Here is a 15,567-nt window from a genome sequence, read left to right as displayed (position 1 = left end):
AATTGTACATACAGTCGAAGCAAATAAATAGCTTCTGGTTTATGTAAGAATATTATAAGTTGAGTTTTTGAAGCATTATGACAAATCTTCCATTTTTACAAGTTTGAAGAAAAAAAACATTCAAACTTTACTGCAGTCTACTACAGATGACACTCAGGCTTCGTCCTTTGGCGGACAGGCCTGTGCCATCCGCAAACAATTTTTTTGACATCCCTGAGGTAACTCAGGTAAGTCAGATGTGAAAATAATGTATAATGTTGGCCCCAAAATGCTACCATGAGGAACATCAGCTCTTATTTTTACCAATTCATTTATTTGAGGCTCAATCGCGTTTAACGCTTTACGGAGCCAAAATTCATTTCTGTACTTGTTTACAATTAAAAACTTCTTAAGTGCAAAGTTTAGTACGGGATGGAGTACCCTTGCTCCTCGTGGCAGCTCGAAGTTAGTGGACACAAATATTTTTAGGATGGGCTAGGTTGGGATTGGATAACGAATTCTCTGCAGCTCATCCGGGAGATATTTCATGGTTGCTCGTTTGTCGTATTATGGCGTATACCAACTTCATGTAGGTTTTCGATTGCCGGATGGCCACGAACATCAATCCAAAACAAAACACACAGAAAAAAAATTGGGGAAGAGAACGCAAGAGCATTAAATTTTTATACACCACAAGCGAAAAAAGTCGTAAATCGACAACATGTATACGAGATCGCGGGAGCCCAACACATCTCTAACTGAAACATAGGGTTATCTACCTCGGGCCGCAAGGGTATCCAAAAGTTGTGCTCTGGAGACGTCCATATCCGGGCACTGCCAAACTACGTGATCGATGTCATCATAACCGGAACCACACCTATTACAAATATTGCTCAGCGCGAGGTTAATTCTGTGGAAATGTGCGTCTAGCGAGTAATGGTTGGACATAAGTCTTGACATAACGCGAATGAAATCTCGACTTACATCCCAACCTTTTTACCACGCTCGCAAGGAAACGCTAGGGATTATGAAGTGTACCCACCGTCCCAGTTGGCCATTTAGCCTACCGCTTTGCCAACCGTGAAGAGATGTACTAAATGAAAAAAAATCATCGTGTGAAATTCTTCTATCATCTTCCTCAGCGCCCACCTTTGCGAGAGAGTCCGCCTTCTCATTGCCATAAATTAAACAAAGTGAGGGGACCCATACAAAGGTAATCTTATATGATCTTTCGACCAGAGCATAAATCTGCCTTCTGATTTTTGTAAGAAAGTAAGATGCATGCTTAACAGGTTTCATCGACCGGAGTGCCTCAATAGAACTGAGGCTATCCGAGAAGATGAAGAAGTGGTCTGCGACCATTCCTGAGATCATCCTCAAAGCGAAGTTGATTGCTGCCCTGCTAATTCTGGAAGTTGTCAGTTGGCCGAGAGTGAAGAAGCTCATGTGCTTTTCTGACAATAAATTGTACAAAAAATGTATTCAATATCCAAGGTATTCCTTTATTGTGCACGCTTTCTGACAATATCTCTATGAAAACTGAATCAAAAGCGCCCTTTATATACAGAAAGACTGAAGCCAGTTGCTCCTTGTCTGCAAAGGCTAGTTGAATATCTGATGAAAGCAACGCTAGACAATCATTTGTTCCTTTAACTTTGCGAAAACCAAATTGAGTACCGTAATCCGGGGTATCATTGATCAGCGGGGAACATTGATCGGAATGACTCATCTCGTAAAAAGTTCGTATCATCTTTCATTGATGGAACATTTCCAAATCATGAATGGTGCTTCTCTTTCTAATATTCAGGAGCTAATGAAAGTGAAGATTTTTGCGAAAATTGCGTGTACGTTATGCGTAAATTTTGCAACTTTTCCAAACAATGATTTCAATGGGTAAGTATGACACTACCGAAGATTCATGTCTCACATAAGTTCTGCAAACGATATGAGCAAGAAAAATGCGGTTCTTACTGAAAATGGCATCGCCGAAAACGATTCCGTTGTCAAAACTCTCATAAGTATGCTCAATCAGGCAACATTAACGAACAACTGTTAAGAATATAGGATTCCCTTAGGAAATTGGCGTTTTCCGTGGTTCGGGGTGTTTTTAATTTTAAAATAACTCAAAAACTAAATGACTTGCGAGCGTTTGACCTTCATATTCGGCTTCAGGGCCATGATTTGAGTAAGTAACGACATTTTCAATATTACCGAATGCTGTTTACATTGGTGATCAATGTTACCCCATATCAGCTTAATCAAAAAATCACTTAACATATTTTTTTAAACATGCTTAAATTTTCAAAAAACATAATGCAGTGTGTAGTCACGGCTGGCAGTACTTGTTTAAAAAATATGAAATTTGCAACATTTGCATTTTCAAATGAAATATTTAGGAAATATTAAAAAAATGATCAATGTTACCCCGGATTACGGTACTGGAAAGCATCTTGTTAGATTCGACCCAGTTATCGAGTCGCGAAATGATCATTTTTTCCATCAATTTCCTTAAACATGATAACATAGCGATCGGGCGGTATGAATTGTGATCAGACGCTGGTTTCCCAGGCTTTTGAATAGCAATTGCTTTGACCTGTCTCTATTCGGGTGGAACAATGTTGTGCTCCGGTTCGTAAATGGCTGGCCATGGCGTACCATTGGTACCTCGCGTACCTGAAGGAATAAAATAGACCCCTCTGTGTGGTCCTTAGCCTCCTGCTCAGCAACTCCTATCCCTGCCTCCTCGCGGTACTGGCCGGGGTACGAGTAACCTTATGGAAGATCGGGTAACCAACTCCGGGTGGGAACCTTGGTCATATGCTGACAGGGAAGTGGGCTTTGCTTTTGCTTTTGCTTCTGCAAACCTTGAGCGTCTGTACTCCATGTTAGGAGCGGCTCACAACAGTGTCTGTTCCCCATGTCAGGGGCGGCTGATCATCGTCCGAGTGCCAGACAAGGACTCTAAGCTAAACTGTGCACTATGGTCCTCCGAACATATAGGGGGAATGGTCCTCCGGAAATCTAGGAGGTTGGTGTCAGGCCCTGCAAGCCAGCCGTTAAAAAATCAAGCAACAAATAATCAACGAGGGAATACGAACCGGGACATTCGGCGAAGACCACAGCGACGTAAAGGGACTAGCGATTGAATGCTCGGTACGTGGAACTGTAAATCTCTCAACTTCATCGGGAGCACACGCATACTCGCCGATGTGCTGAAGGACCGTGGATTCAGCATCGTAGCGTTGCAGGAAGTGTGTTGGAAGGGATCAATGGTGCGAACGTTTAGAGGTAATCATACCATCTACCAGAGCTGCGGCAACACACATGAGCTGGGAACAGCTTTTATAGTGATGGGTGATATGCAGAGGCGCGTGATCGGTTGGTGGCCGATCAATGAGAGAATGTGCAATGTCTCCAACATTATCGACGTCGACGTCAGGACCTATTGTGGCGCTAACATCGACTCTGACCACAATCTGGTGATGGTTAAACTGCGCCCAAAACTCTCCGTCGTACGGTACCGACGGTCGCCCCGGTACGACCTAGAGCGGCTTAAGCAACCGGATGTCGCAGCGGCATACGCTCAGCACCTCGAGGCTGCATTACCGGAAGAGGGTGAGCTGGGTGAAGCCCCTCTTGAGGGCTGCTAGAGAACAGTGAAGGCAGCCATCAATAAAGCTGAGAACAACGTCGGGTACGTGGGACGGAGTCAACGGAACGATTGGCTCGACGAGGAATGTAGGCAGATTCTGGAGGAGAAGAACGCAATACGGGCGGTCATGCTTCAGCAAGGGGCCCGGAAGAACGTGGAGCGTTATAGACGGAAACGGCAACAGCAGACCCGCCTCTTTCGGGAGAAAAAACGCCGTCTGGAGGAGACGGAGTGTGAGGAGATGGAACAGCTGTGCCGGTCTCAAGAAACACGCAAGTTCTATCAGAAGCTCAACGCATCCTGCAACGGCTTCGTGCCGCGAGCCGAGATGTGCAGGGATAACAGGGTGTCTACTACCTGGAAAAACCTGGAAAACCTGGAATTATCAGGGAATTTTATTCAACCTGGAAAAAACCGGGAATTCTCAGGGAATTTCGATCGCAATCAGGATTTTTGCGTCATAACCCAGAGCTACCATTATTTGCCAAAAAACTCTCTTCATTCGCTAAAAAATTCGGCTGCGCCGCTCTCAAAACACTATATGAGTTGTTCAGTGAGGATCCTTTCAAGTGTCAAATTTTATCAGCTTACCAAAACATGACTAATGTTTTTAATGTCTCTTTATTTGTTTAGTAAAGGATTAACATATCTAGGGCTGGTAGCAGGTTTCTTTTTAGATACAATTTATAAAAATTAATGCATAAGCAAGCCTCTGAAAAGCCTCTATTTTTGATAAAAGGTGTTTAAAGTCTCTATTTCAATCAAAATAGTCTCTGAAGTCTTTTTATCTCTTGCTCGCAGATAATTAAGATGCAAAATTTCTTCTCATATTCCTCGAGAACAGTTTCAAGAATTATCCTCGTGGTTGCCCAGAGATTTTATCAGGAATTCTTCAAGAAAATCCTCTACCAATTCCTTCAGCAATTTTTCATAGGATGCTTACCGGAATTCCTCCAGAATTACTTTGATCAACGTCTATCCTTTTCACTGACTTTTCAACCGAATTCCACAGACGTTAATCTAAGAGATATACAAAGTTTCCCATAGAATTTCTTTCAAGAAAACCCGACAAGAATTTCAACGCCATTTCACGGTTATTCCAAAGAATAGCTCCAAAAGTTCCTCGAGGGGTTATTCGAAAGAATCTATTAAGTACACTACAAATAATTCCTTCAATTCGTCCTGTGTTTCATTAGTAAGTTTCTTTAGATTTTTTTCTAGGAATTTCTCCAGAGTTTTTCGATCAATTTCTCAAAAAATCCCCCTGGAATATTGAAAAGTTCAATAAGGTTCCACACCAGCATTTTTTCAATGAGATCCTTCGATTGTAGTGATAATTATTCCTACACCTTTTTTTTATAGAAATTTCGTCCTGTTTTTCCAGGAGTTCCTTCACAATATCCTGCGAGATATGATTTTTTTCTTTTATATTTTTCGATTATCTTGGCAATAATCTTGGAAACCTTCTAAAAGTTCTTCAAGAGTGAGTCTTGCTGAAAATCCTCTTTCATCAATGGTGACCTAAGAATTTACATAAGTAACTGTAACAGAAGGTACCCTGACATTTGCTTTAGGAGTACGTCACGAATTTTCCTGGACAATTTCTCAGCTTACTGGAAAATTTCATTCAAATTTCCTTTAAGAACACTACTGGAAGAATGCTCGAAAAAAAAAGTTTTGAAAACTTCCTTGAAAAAACTTTTAGAATTAATGGAGAAATTCACGAAGAAATCGTAGGAGCAATCTCTGGAGTAATTCCTGAAGGTATCCTCAGAGAAATTTGCAGTTAAAATCTTAAAAAAAATCTGAAGAATAATTTCGTAGAAAATCCTTAGAAATTTTTGGAGACATCTGGAGAAGTTTCTAGTTGAATATTATAACATGTTGTTCGCGCTCAATTCAGGCGTGTGTAGAAAGGGACGACTATTGTGTCATTCAACACTGGCAGTGGAATATTCCACTGCCAGGCAGCGTGTAGTTTCTTCAGTTGGCGCCAATCTAACCGCGCGCTAAACTATTGAGTGCAGCGTGCGTCGTAAAAGAATCAATAGTTTAATTATTGTATGACCGTACTGTGCGCCTGTATATAAGGCGCACCCATTAGCATGTTTTTTGTAGTTTGTTTCGTTTCCCCCACCGAGTAGGCACGCTGCCTCTCGGTGGCAATAAATTAGTAGTAAAAGTTATTCGTTGTTCATTTGAATCGTCGTCCACACCGTTAAACCGTAAAACACAAAGTAAAGACACAACGTAGGGAAAGACGTCCTGGCCGAAACACATGTTTTAAACGGGAGTTTTGGGGGAAGTTCTAGAAAAACTGATTGAAGAATCACTGGATAAAATCCTAGAGGACCAAGGGCTTTTTCGGAAAATATCTGAAATAATCTATGGGTATTTCTGACGGAAGCCCTGAGGTATTGTTGGTGATATTTTTTTGGAAAAATCCTGGTGCTATTTTGAGATATCCAAAACAAAATTTTTGGAGGAATTTCTCAAGAGATTCTTGAAGAGTGAAAATCTCAAATAACGATATCAATCAATCCCTATCGTTATGTCGTCATAATACATCAAAGAATGTTTGTCCTTTACTGGCATATACCAGATTTGTTGGTATGTCGTCGTAATGTCACCAGAAATTTGAAAAAAAGTTAAAAATATTCTCAGAGAAATGTCTGGTCTGATCAAACTATTTCATCCTGGTTCCTGTTAGGATTTTTTTTGTTTTTTGATTACTGTTTTGTCTTGTTTTGATTACTGTTTAGTTCCTTTTTCTGGAAAGAGGTTTCTAAATTTCCTATTTTCAAGAAACTCAGTCACCACCAGCCCTACATCACGCACAATTTTTAAAATTATTGGAAAATATTTCAGAACAAACGATTTTCGAAAAGTTCTCTTGAATTTGAATAACTTTAAATTCAACACTTCGTAACAATCATGATTAATTTATAACTTTTTCGAAAGAAATGCAAAAAAAAAATCAAATGACCACAGTTAAATGTTATACTGTTGAACGCGATTACCCACGGGCTTGATAATCCGTGTTTCTATTATCCGAAAAAAAAATGGACCGGGATCCAAAAGTTACACGGATTATTTGAATCAATTTAGATGGGTATATTTCTACTTAAATGTGTAGCAGATGACCATTAACACGATTGATTGAATTTGAGATATTTTAAAGAATTTGGCTTTTGTGCAGGTCAGAACTGTATCTATTACTTGCTTACTAGCTAATACATCGATAAACTTAGTATTTATTGTAAAATATTGCCACAAATCCAAATAAAGTTTTACTTTTGCGCCCATGAAGCTGTCTTAGTTAGCCAAACGACCGATGGAAATGAATGGTACATAATCTGTACTAAAAATACTTTCAAGAAGAAGCATACTGATGTACTTGAGAGTTCTGTTCAGTTCATTGAGCTCTTACAAATAAAATAAAAGACATCATTATTGACAAATACAATTCATTTAAATAAAACTTCAGCTTTGGTATTGTTAGCATCTTCATAGTGTAATCACAGAGAAACAGACGTAACACTTAGAACAAATTACGATCAAAATCATAGTCGCGAAAACATGTACGCCCAATGCTAAAAACACTGTAGTTGGCCGATGGACCAACAGGTGGCGGTAGTGTGTAAACGTCAAACACGAACAAAAACGACGCGAGCGCTGCGGGAGGTCGATTGACCACCTACCAGATATTCGAATCGATCGTTAAAAAGTTGGTCGATGGACAGCGATGAGAGTGTGACGTCTGTTTGTCTGTGGTGTAAAATTGGTTATTGGAATAGCATGCTTTAAATAATGTTGAGAAGTTTATAAATAGCTGTTAAATTGAAAACATTTTGAAATTTGTCATTAGTTTGTTTCACCTTTGCTTAAGCCGTAAACCACGTTTACCCATATGATTATACTACATTTAATACTTAAGTGGGTGTGAAGAAATCGGCCCTTAGATATATAAACTTAGAGTATTTATTGAACCTGGATTTTTTTTGTAAATCCTGGAAAAACCTGGAAATATCAGGGAATTTGATTTTGGTAAACGAGTAGACACCCTGGATAAGGATGGGAGCATTTTGACGGACGAGCGTTAGGTGATCGAAAGGTGGAAGCAGCACTTCGACGAACACCTGAATGGCGCTGAGAGCACAGGCAATGAAGGACGGGACAACGGAGCAAATGCCTTCGTCAGTACTGCGGGTGATGGAAACCAACCAGCCCCCACTTTGAGGGAGGTTAAGGATGCCATTCACCAATTCAAGAACAATAAAGCTGCTGGTAAGGATGGTATCGGAGCTGAACTCATATAGATGGGCCCGGAGAAGCTGGCCATTTGTTTGCACCGGCTGATAGGCATAATTTGGGAAACAGAACAGAGCAGTGGAAGGAAGGGGTGATATGCCCCATCTACAAGAAAGGCGACAAGTTATATTGTGAGAACTTTCGAGCCATCACCATTCTAAATGCGGCCTACAAGTATTATCCCAGATCATCTTCCGTCGTATGTCACCTATAGTAAGCGAGTTCGTGGGAAGTTATCAAGCCGGCTTCGTTGACGGCCGATCGACAACGGACCAGATCTTTACTGTACGGCAAATCCTCCAAAAATTTCGTGAATACCAGGTCCTAACGCATCACATTTTTATCGATTTCAAGGCAGCATACGATAGTATCGACCGCGTAGAGCTATGGATAATCATGGACGAGAACAGCTTTCCCGGGAAGCTCACGAGACTAAGAGCGACGATGGAGGGTGTGCAAAATTGTGTGAAGGTTTCAGGCGAACATTCCATTTCGTTTGGATCGCGCCGGGGACTACGACAAGGTGATGGACTTTCGTGCCTGTTGTTCAATATTGCGCTAGAAGGTGTTATGCGGAGAGCCGGGCTTAACAGCCGGGTACGATTTTCACGAGATCCAGTCAATTTGTTTGCTTCGTGGATGATATGGACATTGTCGGCCGAACATTTGAAAAGGTGGCAGACCTGTACACCCGCCTGAAACGCGAGGCAGCAAAGGTTGGACTGGTGGTGAAAGCGGCCCAGACAAAGTACATGTTAGCTGGTGGGGCTGAACGCGACAGGGCTCGCCTAGGTAGCAGTATTACGATAGACGGGGATACGTTCGAGGTGGTCGACGAGTTCGTCTGCCTTGGATCCTTGCTGACGGCTGACAATAACGTTAGTCGTGAAATACGGAGGCACATCTTCAGTGGAAGTCGGGCCTACTATGGCCTCCACAAGAAGCTGCGGTCAAAAAAGATTCACACCCGCACCAAATGTACCATGTACAAAACGCTTATAAGGCCGGTAGTCCTTTATGGGCATGAAACGTGGAGGATGCTTGAGGGGGACTTGCAATCTTTTGGAGTCTTCGAACGTCGGGTGCTTAGGACGATCTTTGGCAGTGTGCAGGAAAACGGTGTATGGCGGCAAAGGATAAACCACGAGCTCACCCAACTCTACGGCGAACCCAGTATCCAGAAGGTGGCCAAAGCTGGAAGGATACGATGGGCAGGGCATGTTGCAAGAATGCCGGACAGCAACCCTGCAAAGATGGTGTTCGCGCCAGATCCGGTTGGTACAAGAAGGCGTGGAGCGCAGCGTGCTAGGTGGGCGGATCAAGTGTGTATCGATTTGACGAGCGTGGGACAGAACCGATGATGGAGAGATGCGGCCACGAAACGTGTATTGCAGCGTAAAATTGTTGATTCAGTGTTGTTAACTAAATAAATCAGTGGCGATTCCCTAACCTCAAATCTACCTTTTCCACGAATAGAAATTTAAGAATTTCAGCTACAAAATTGCATCTATGGAGAAGTGATTTGTTAGAAAAGACGATTCCAATAATTTACTGTTTGCTTTACCTAATTAGTTTATTTGCCTAATTAGCTATTTTTAGATTCGTAGAACAGGTAGAAAGTGAGGTTACAAGTCGCCTCTGAAATAAATGAAATGAAATGACACAAACAAGCAGTGCTCATCTTGCCCCACCTTCCCCTACATGTTTTCGATTTTGTATTTTCGATTTAGAATAATAATTAGTAAGAAAGACGTACGACTTTTGTATTTTCTTATTGCTTAAGATTTTTAATCGCAGATCCTTTCCAATTATTTCAGGAGATCAAAAGTTGGAACTGGTCCCCGGTCGGCAACGCATACAAGCCCTAGTGGACAGTGAAAGCGAAACTGAGTGTACCACTCCCACAAAGGTGATCCCGGACAAGGTGATCGTTTCGCCCATTCCGATTCCCACGGTTGGAGCCCTTTCCTCCAGTACAGCCACCAGTCCAGTAACACAAAATGGGACGTCATCAGTTGATTCAACAGCTGACCCTGCTCCAGCACCGGCTCCGGCTCCAGTTCTCACGGTTAGAGATAAGGAGCTATGCCTGCAGAAAGTTAGGGCTGAACGACCTGATGTGGACACAATGCTCGTCCAGGACACATTGGTTCGACATCAATGGAGCGTGGAAAAGGCTTTGGAGGATTTGAAATCGTACAATCCCAACAAAAAGCGTATGTATTCACTTTCTCCAGCAACTGTGGTCCAAAAGGCCACCGTGTTGAACAACGTCGCTCGGAAGCCGGACAATCCGGCGAAAAAACGTCGCGTCGATGAAGAAGACGGAGGAAGCGACAGCGAAGATGAGTCCGGTAGACAACAGGACAGGGTCTTTGACAGTGATGATGACAGCGACGATGGCGGCAATTATGGCATGTCCAAAGACCGCAAGGGAGTATTCGAGTTCCTAAACAATGGCACGGCCAATGAGTTGACGGCCGTTAAAACTCTGTCCACCAAAAAAGTAGACCTTCTCATTGATCTCCGCCCGTTCACCAGTTGGGATGAACTGGTAGACAAGCTTAAATCTCACAAATCTCTTCAAACGGACATCTTGAATCACACCCAAGAATATCTGTCCAGGAGAAACAACCTCGTGACCATCATGAACAAATGTAAGAAGATATGTCAAAAGCTGGAATCAGCAATTGCGGCTGATGGAGGTCTCATTGAGCAGCCGTCCAACATTCCCGAAGGATTCAAACTTGCCGAGTATCAACTGGTTGGCTTGAACTGGTTGTCCGTAATGCATCGGAACGATATGAATGGTATCCTTGCCGATGAAATGGGTCTTGGCAAGACAATTCAAGTGATTGCATTCCTCGCATGGCTGAAGGAGAACGACCTTATCAAACATCCTCAGCTGATTGTGGTCCCGTCCTCCACGCTGGACAATTGGGATAACGAGCTTAGAAAGTGGTGCCCTGAATTGATCATCATGAAGTACTACGGTAGCCAGGAAGAGCGCAAGCTGATTCGAATCGATTGGGCCAAGAATGGTATTTCCGACGTGGACGTTGTGTTGACCACTTACCACATGATGGGTGCTTCCGGTGAGGAGAAGAAAATGTGGCGAGTAACCCCATTCCAGTATGTGATCTTCGACGAAGCGCACATGCTGAAGAACATGACCTCGCAACGGTACGAGAACCTGCTGAGGATCCGAGCCGATCGGCGTATTTTGCTTACCGGTACGCCACTTCAGAACAACCTTTTGGAGCTGATGTCGCTGCTGTGCTTTGTCATGCCTAAACTTTTCGGTGGGAAAGTAGAGGATATTAAGGCACTATTCCAACGGATTGTAAGAAGATTGAACTCGCTAACATGTAGAAGAAATGTATTTCATGTGCTTTTCGAATTGCAGAAAACGAAAGACAGCGGAGAAGATCAGACAACATTCGAGAAGAACCAAATTGAGCGAGCTAAGCAGATTATGAAACCTTTTATACTGCGGCGACTGAAAAAGGATGTGCTCAGCTTCCTGCCACCGAAGACGGAAGAAATTGTAAGTTCCTCATACCATTCATGCAAGCGATTCATAATTCATGTATATTTCTTTTAGATGAAAGTACCTATGCTAGACTCGCAAAAGGAGAAATACATGGACTTAGTTAGCGAATACCAAAACGCAACTGGTGTGTTCAAAAGCAGCACCGAAATTAGCGGGATGTCGATCATGATGGACATGCGGAAATTGGCCAACCATCCCCTTCTCCTAAGGTAAGTTTTTTTTTATCAATGACGTTTGATGATCTTCTTTGCGAAAAAATGGGATGCAAAATCCATTAACATACTGATTGTAGAGAGGCGGACATCGGTACCAGCAAGTTATTCATGCTTAAGGATGAATAGTTTTTGACCCAGTTATCAAAATATGAACGCAAGCCAATGGAAAATCATTTTCATAAATGTATTCGCATCTTTCTATGTACAGGACCGATGTTCAACTTTGGTTTGAACCTTGCAACTTGTGTTGAACCACAAACGTGCTTCGCCTATGTACCAGTGTACCATACCAAACCCGATACATGTATAGGGGTGATCGGGGCAATATGGACCGCCTAAGGAAAACGTCATGGAATGCATAGAAAAACAACAAAATATATGGTTCAAATGCAAGTGACTTGTACTATAAAATGTTATCTTCCATGTTACGTCGATAAATAATGTTAACATCAACTTGCGAATTATTTCAGGAACTTATTGGAAAACCATGTTTTTCTACGTGGTCACCAACCATATGGGGCATTATGAGCCACCCTACGGGGCAGTATGAGCCACCTCATTCAATCGAATGATTTTTATTTAAAACAGTATAGAGAAGAGTTAGTGGTGAAGAGTACATTATTGGAAAGGAAATTGTATTAGCTTTGCTTGAAATTATTGATTCTAGTGGCTTATTTTTTAAAGATACATAATACATAGTAAACAGACCATGTTGTACTAGTCCTAAATTGCGCTACTTGGTTCAACGTATTTTCTAGCAAAGTGGTGTTCCACTTGTAATGGTGCATAAAGATGACTATGCAGTAAAAAAATAATCTGGTATATTTAGGCAATGCATTTTTATGCTCAAAACATCGTTTGTTTTGCTTAAATCTAGGTGGCTCATTTTGCCCCGCCCCTTCATCTTGAAAATAATATATTGTTTTTCAATAATTTTGTTTACGAACAAATCTAATTTCGCTTACGAACTGTTCATTATGATCAAAAGTTTCAATGGATTGGTAAAATTTACCAGAATCATATATATAAAATCCCATAGTTGTCTGTCTGTCAGTAACGCTTTGAAATGTTTCATTGAAAAGTTCCGTTGAGCACTACAATAGTAATATAAAAGCACTACAACGGTCAATATTAATATTAGAACATTACAATTGCAAATTGTGTAGCACTACAATAGCTCTTTGACAGAATATTCTGTAGTTTTCTAGAACATCATTCATTCCAATTCGTAGAATATTCTCGAACCCTTCACTATCAAGCAAATTGTAATTCGGTCGAATTTTATTCGGGTTGGAGTTAAAAATGTGTAACGGGTTTCTTCAGTTCCAACTCATGTTCAAAAACGAGTTCGACATATGTAAAAGCAAGACAAACATGAATGAGATGAATGTGCGCCAAATATTCGAGTTTGATTGATTTACAGTGAAACCTCCATGAGTCGATGTTCAATGACTCAATTTCGACTCATGGATGTATATTTAACACAAAATTTTATGCTTATTATGATCATCTCTTAAAACAGCTTTCCAAAACATTCCTGTTCCATGACCCGATATATCCCTGAGTCGATGGTCGTTTCACCACAACTGAGATTTTGAAAAATGACAATGACATCAGCTTCTTCTTCTTCTTCTCCTTGACATTTACGTTCTCACTGGGACAGAGCCTGTTTCTCAGCGTAGTGTTCTTATGAGCATTTCCACAGTTATTAACTGAGAGCTTTCTTTGTCAAAGTTGCCATTTTCGCATTCGTATATCGTGTGGCAGGTACGATAAGACTCTGCCCAGGGAAGTCAAGGAAATTTCCTTTACGAAAAGATTCTGGACCGACTGGGATTCTAACCCAGACACTTTTAGCATGACTTTGCTTTGTAGCCGCGGGCTCTCACCACTCGGCCAAGGAAGGCCCTGATATCAGGTATTCGGGAGAATATGCTAGAATTTTTGATAAGATTCTACTCTCTAATTTGTAGAATCTTCTGGAACGTTTGAAATCTTTTTCAACAGAAGGAACTCTACAACATCATATAAGGCTGTATAATTTTAGATCAGAACACTAGAACAGTAATGAGGCCATGTGCTCGATCAGGGATGCCAAGTCAATGTTTCAAAAATCTGGAAGATTTTGAAAATTTGCCTGGATTTCCTATGTCGTACATGATGAACTTTACAAATTATTTACAAAACCTTACAAATACATTGCACATTTTATCTGGATCTTCCAGATTTTTGTAAAATGGGGCCTCAAAAATCTGGAATTTTCCAGACAAATCTGGAAGGTTGACAACGCTGTGCTCGATGGAGTACGGCCAGAGCATAAATTTACGCGATTTTTCGGTCATCAGTATCAAGCGATTTGAAAGATTATACGCAGCTTTTCGCATTAAAATTTCGTTGGAACGTGGCTAGCCACGTCGGGTAAGCTAGTTATAAATATAATTGTCTTATAGGCTTAATTAAAAACTGCCAAAATTTTAAGCTTTTCATAACGAAGGACAAATTTGTACATTTTTGTAAATATCTTGAGTGTTTAACCGAATATTCTTACGGTTTTTATTGTGGTGGCTATTTGACGCATCCTTTAGCAGATCGTAACGACACTAGCCATTTAAACACTGTTTTTGAGGTCAAAACCGGGTGGCTCATATTGCCCCGTATGTTCATATTGCCCCCATTGCCCCTACTTCGGTTCGTTTTTATTCGGTATAAATAATGGCACAAAGCAGACAACTCTCGCATAACTTCTGATCTCGCCCTAAAAGCCATTGGTAACCATGTGTGTAGCTCGTAGTTTCTGAGCATTTGAATGGATTTTCATGCTATTTAACAACGCTAAGGGGAAGAAAGGATCATTATCTACCTGCCCGTGATGTTGGTTTGAATGCTTATTCTTTCTTTTGCTCAGAAACAACGAGCTACACACGTGGCTACCAATGGCTTTTAGGGCGTTATCTCAGAGTATGCGAGAACTGTTGAAATCCACGCGGATAAATTTCTACGATCATACCTACAGTTGTGTTCAGAATAATAGTAGTGAAAGCCGATTTTCATACAAAATGCTCAACTTTGGCATGCTGTTACTTTGTTTCCATGTTATCAATCGGTATGAAATTTCGGCAGTGAACTACAAATATACTCAACTTCATTATTACAAGATTTGAAAATTTTCACACTACCGGCTAAAAAGTTAAGCACCAGATGAAATCGCTCAAAATAATAGGGTAGAAGCACTAGATTTCGCCCCCCTAAACCATGTAATCGCAGGAATAATAAATTTCTGACTCTATTAATCAATATCAAATAATGTTATTGGGTTTATTCAACTATTCATCTATTATTTTAGGATGATCAAGCTGCAAAGTTATCCAAAACAAAGTTTTACTATTGAAAAAAGTATAATTTTTGGATTGATGGTGTGCTTTAATTTTCGTCCCCCCAAATTCAATCTTCGCCCCACCCATGCTCTAATCTTCGCCCCCATTAATTGAAGTACAGGTTTTCGATAGTTTAATCAAGTACTTATTATCTTCACACTTTTCATCTTCACTGGTACTTATCCTGCCTATTTCCACTATGTCTTTTTCTTTTTGGCATTACGTCCACACTAGGACAGAGCCTGATTCTCAGCTTAATTTTCAAAGAGTACTTAGTTCATAACTAAATGGTTTCTTTACATAAGTTGCCATTTCTACAGTCGTACCGTGTGGCAGGCACGATGACACTTCATGGACAAGGAACTCAAATAAAAATTCCATTACAAAAATATCCTGAACCGATAGGTAATCGAACTCAGACACCTTCAGCATGGATTTGCTTTGTAGCCGCCTACTAACGAAGGCTATGGAAGGTCCTGATTT

General features: G+C 41.1%; 1 protein-coding gene across 1 annotated transcript in view; it reads left to right on the top strand.

The window, feature by feature from the left end:
- LOC5569380 (SWI/SNF-related matrix-associated actin-dependent regulator of chromatin subfamily A containing DEAD/H box 1 homolog) overlaps positions 1-15,567 on the top strand; it is a 34,183-nt gene that overhangs the window by 1,418 nt on the left and 17,198 nt on the right. Inside the window, exons 2-4 of the mRNA XM_021844758.1 lie at positions 9,760-11,285; positions 11,349-11,489; positions 11,547-11,704. Coding sequence (XP_021700450.1) covers positions 9,760-11,285; positions 11,349-11,489; positions 11,547-11,704 — 1,825 coding nt within the window. The remainder of the gene's footprint in view (positions 1-9,759; positions 11,286-11,348; positions 11,490-11,546; positions 11,705-15,567) is intronic.

Source organism: Aedes aegypti, chromosome 2, assembly GCF_002204515.2.
Source record: "Aedes aegypti strain LVP_AGWG chromosome 2, AaegL5.0 Primary Assembly, whole genome shotgun sequence".
Taxonomy (NCBI): domain Eukaryota; kingdom Metazoa; phylum Arthropoda; class Insecta; order Diptera; family Culicidae; genus Aedes; species Aedes aegypti.
This window is presented reverse-complemented; position numbering and strand designations above follow the sequence as displayed.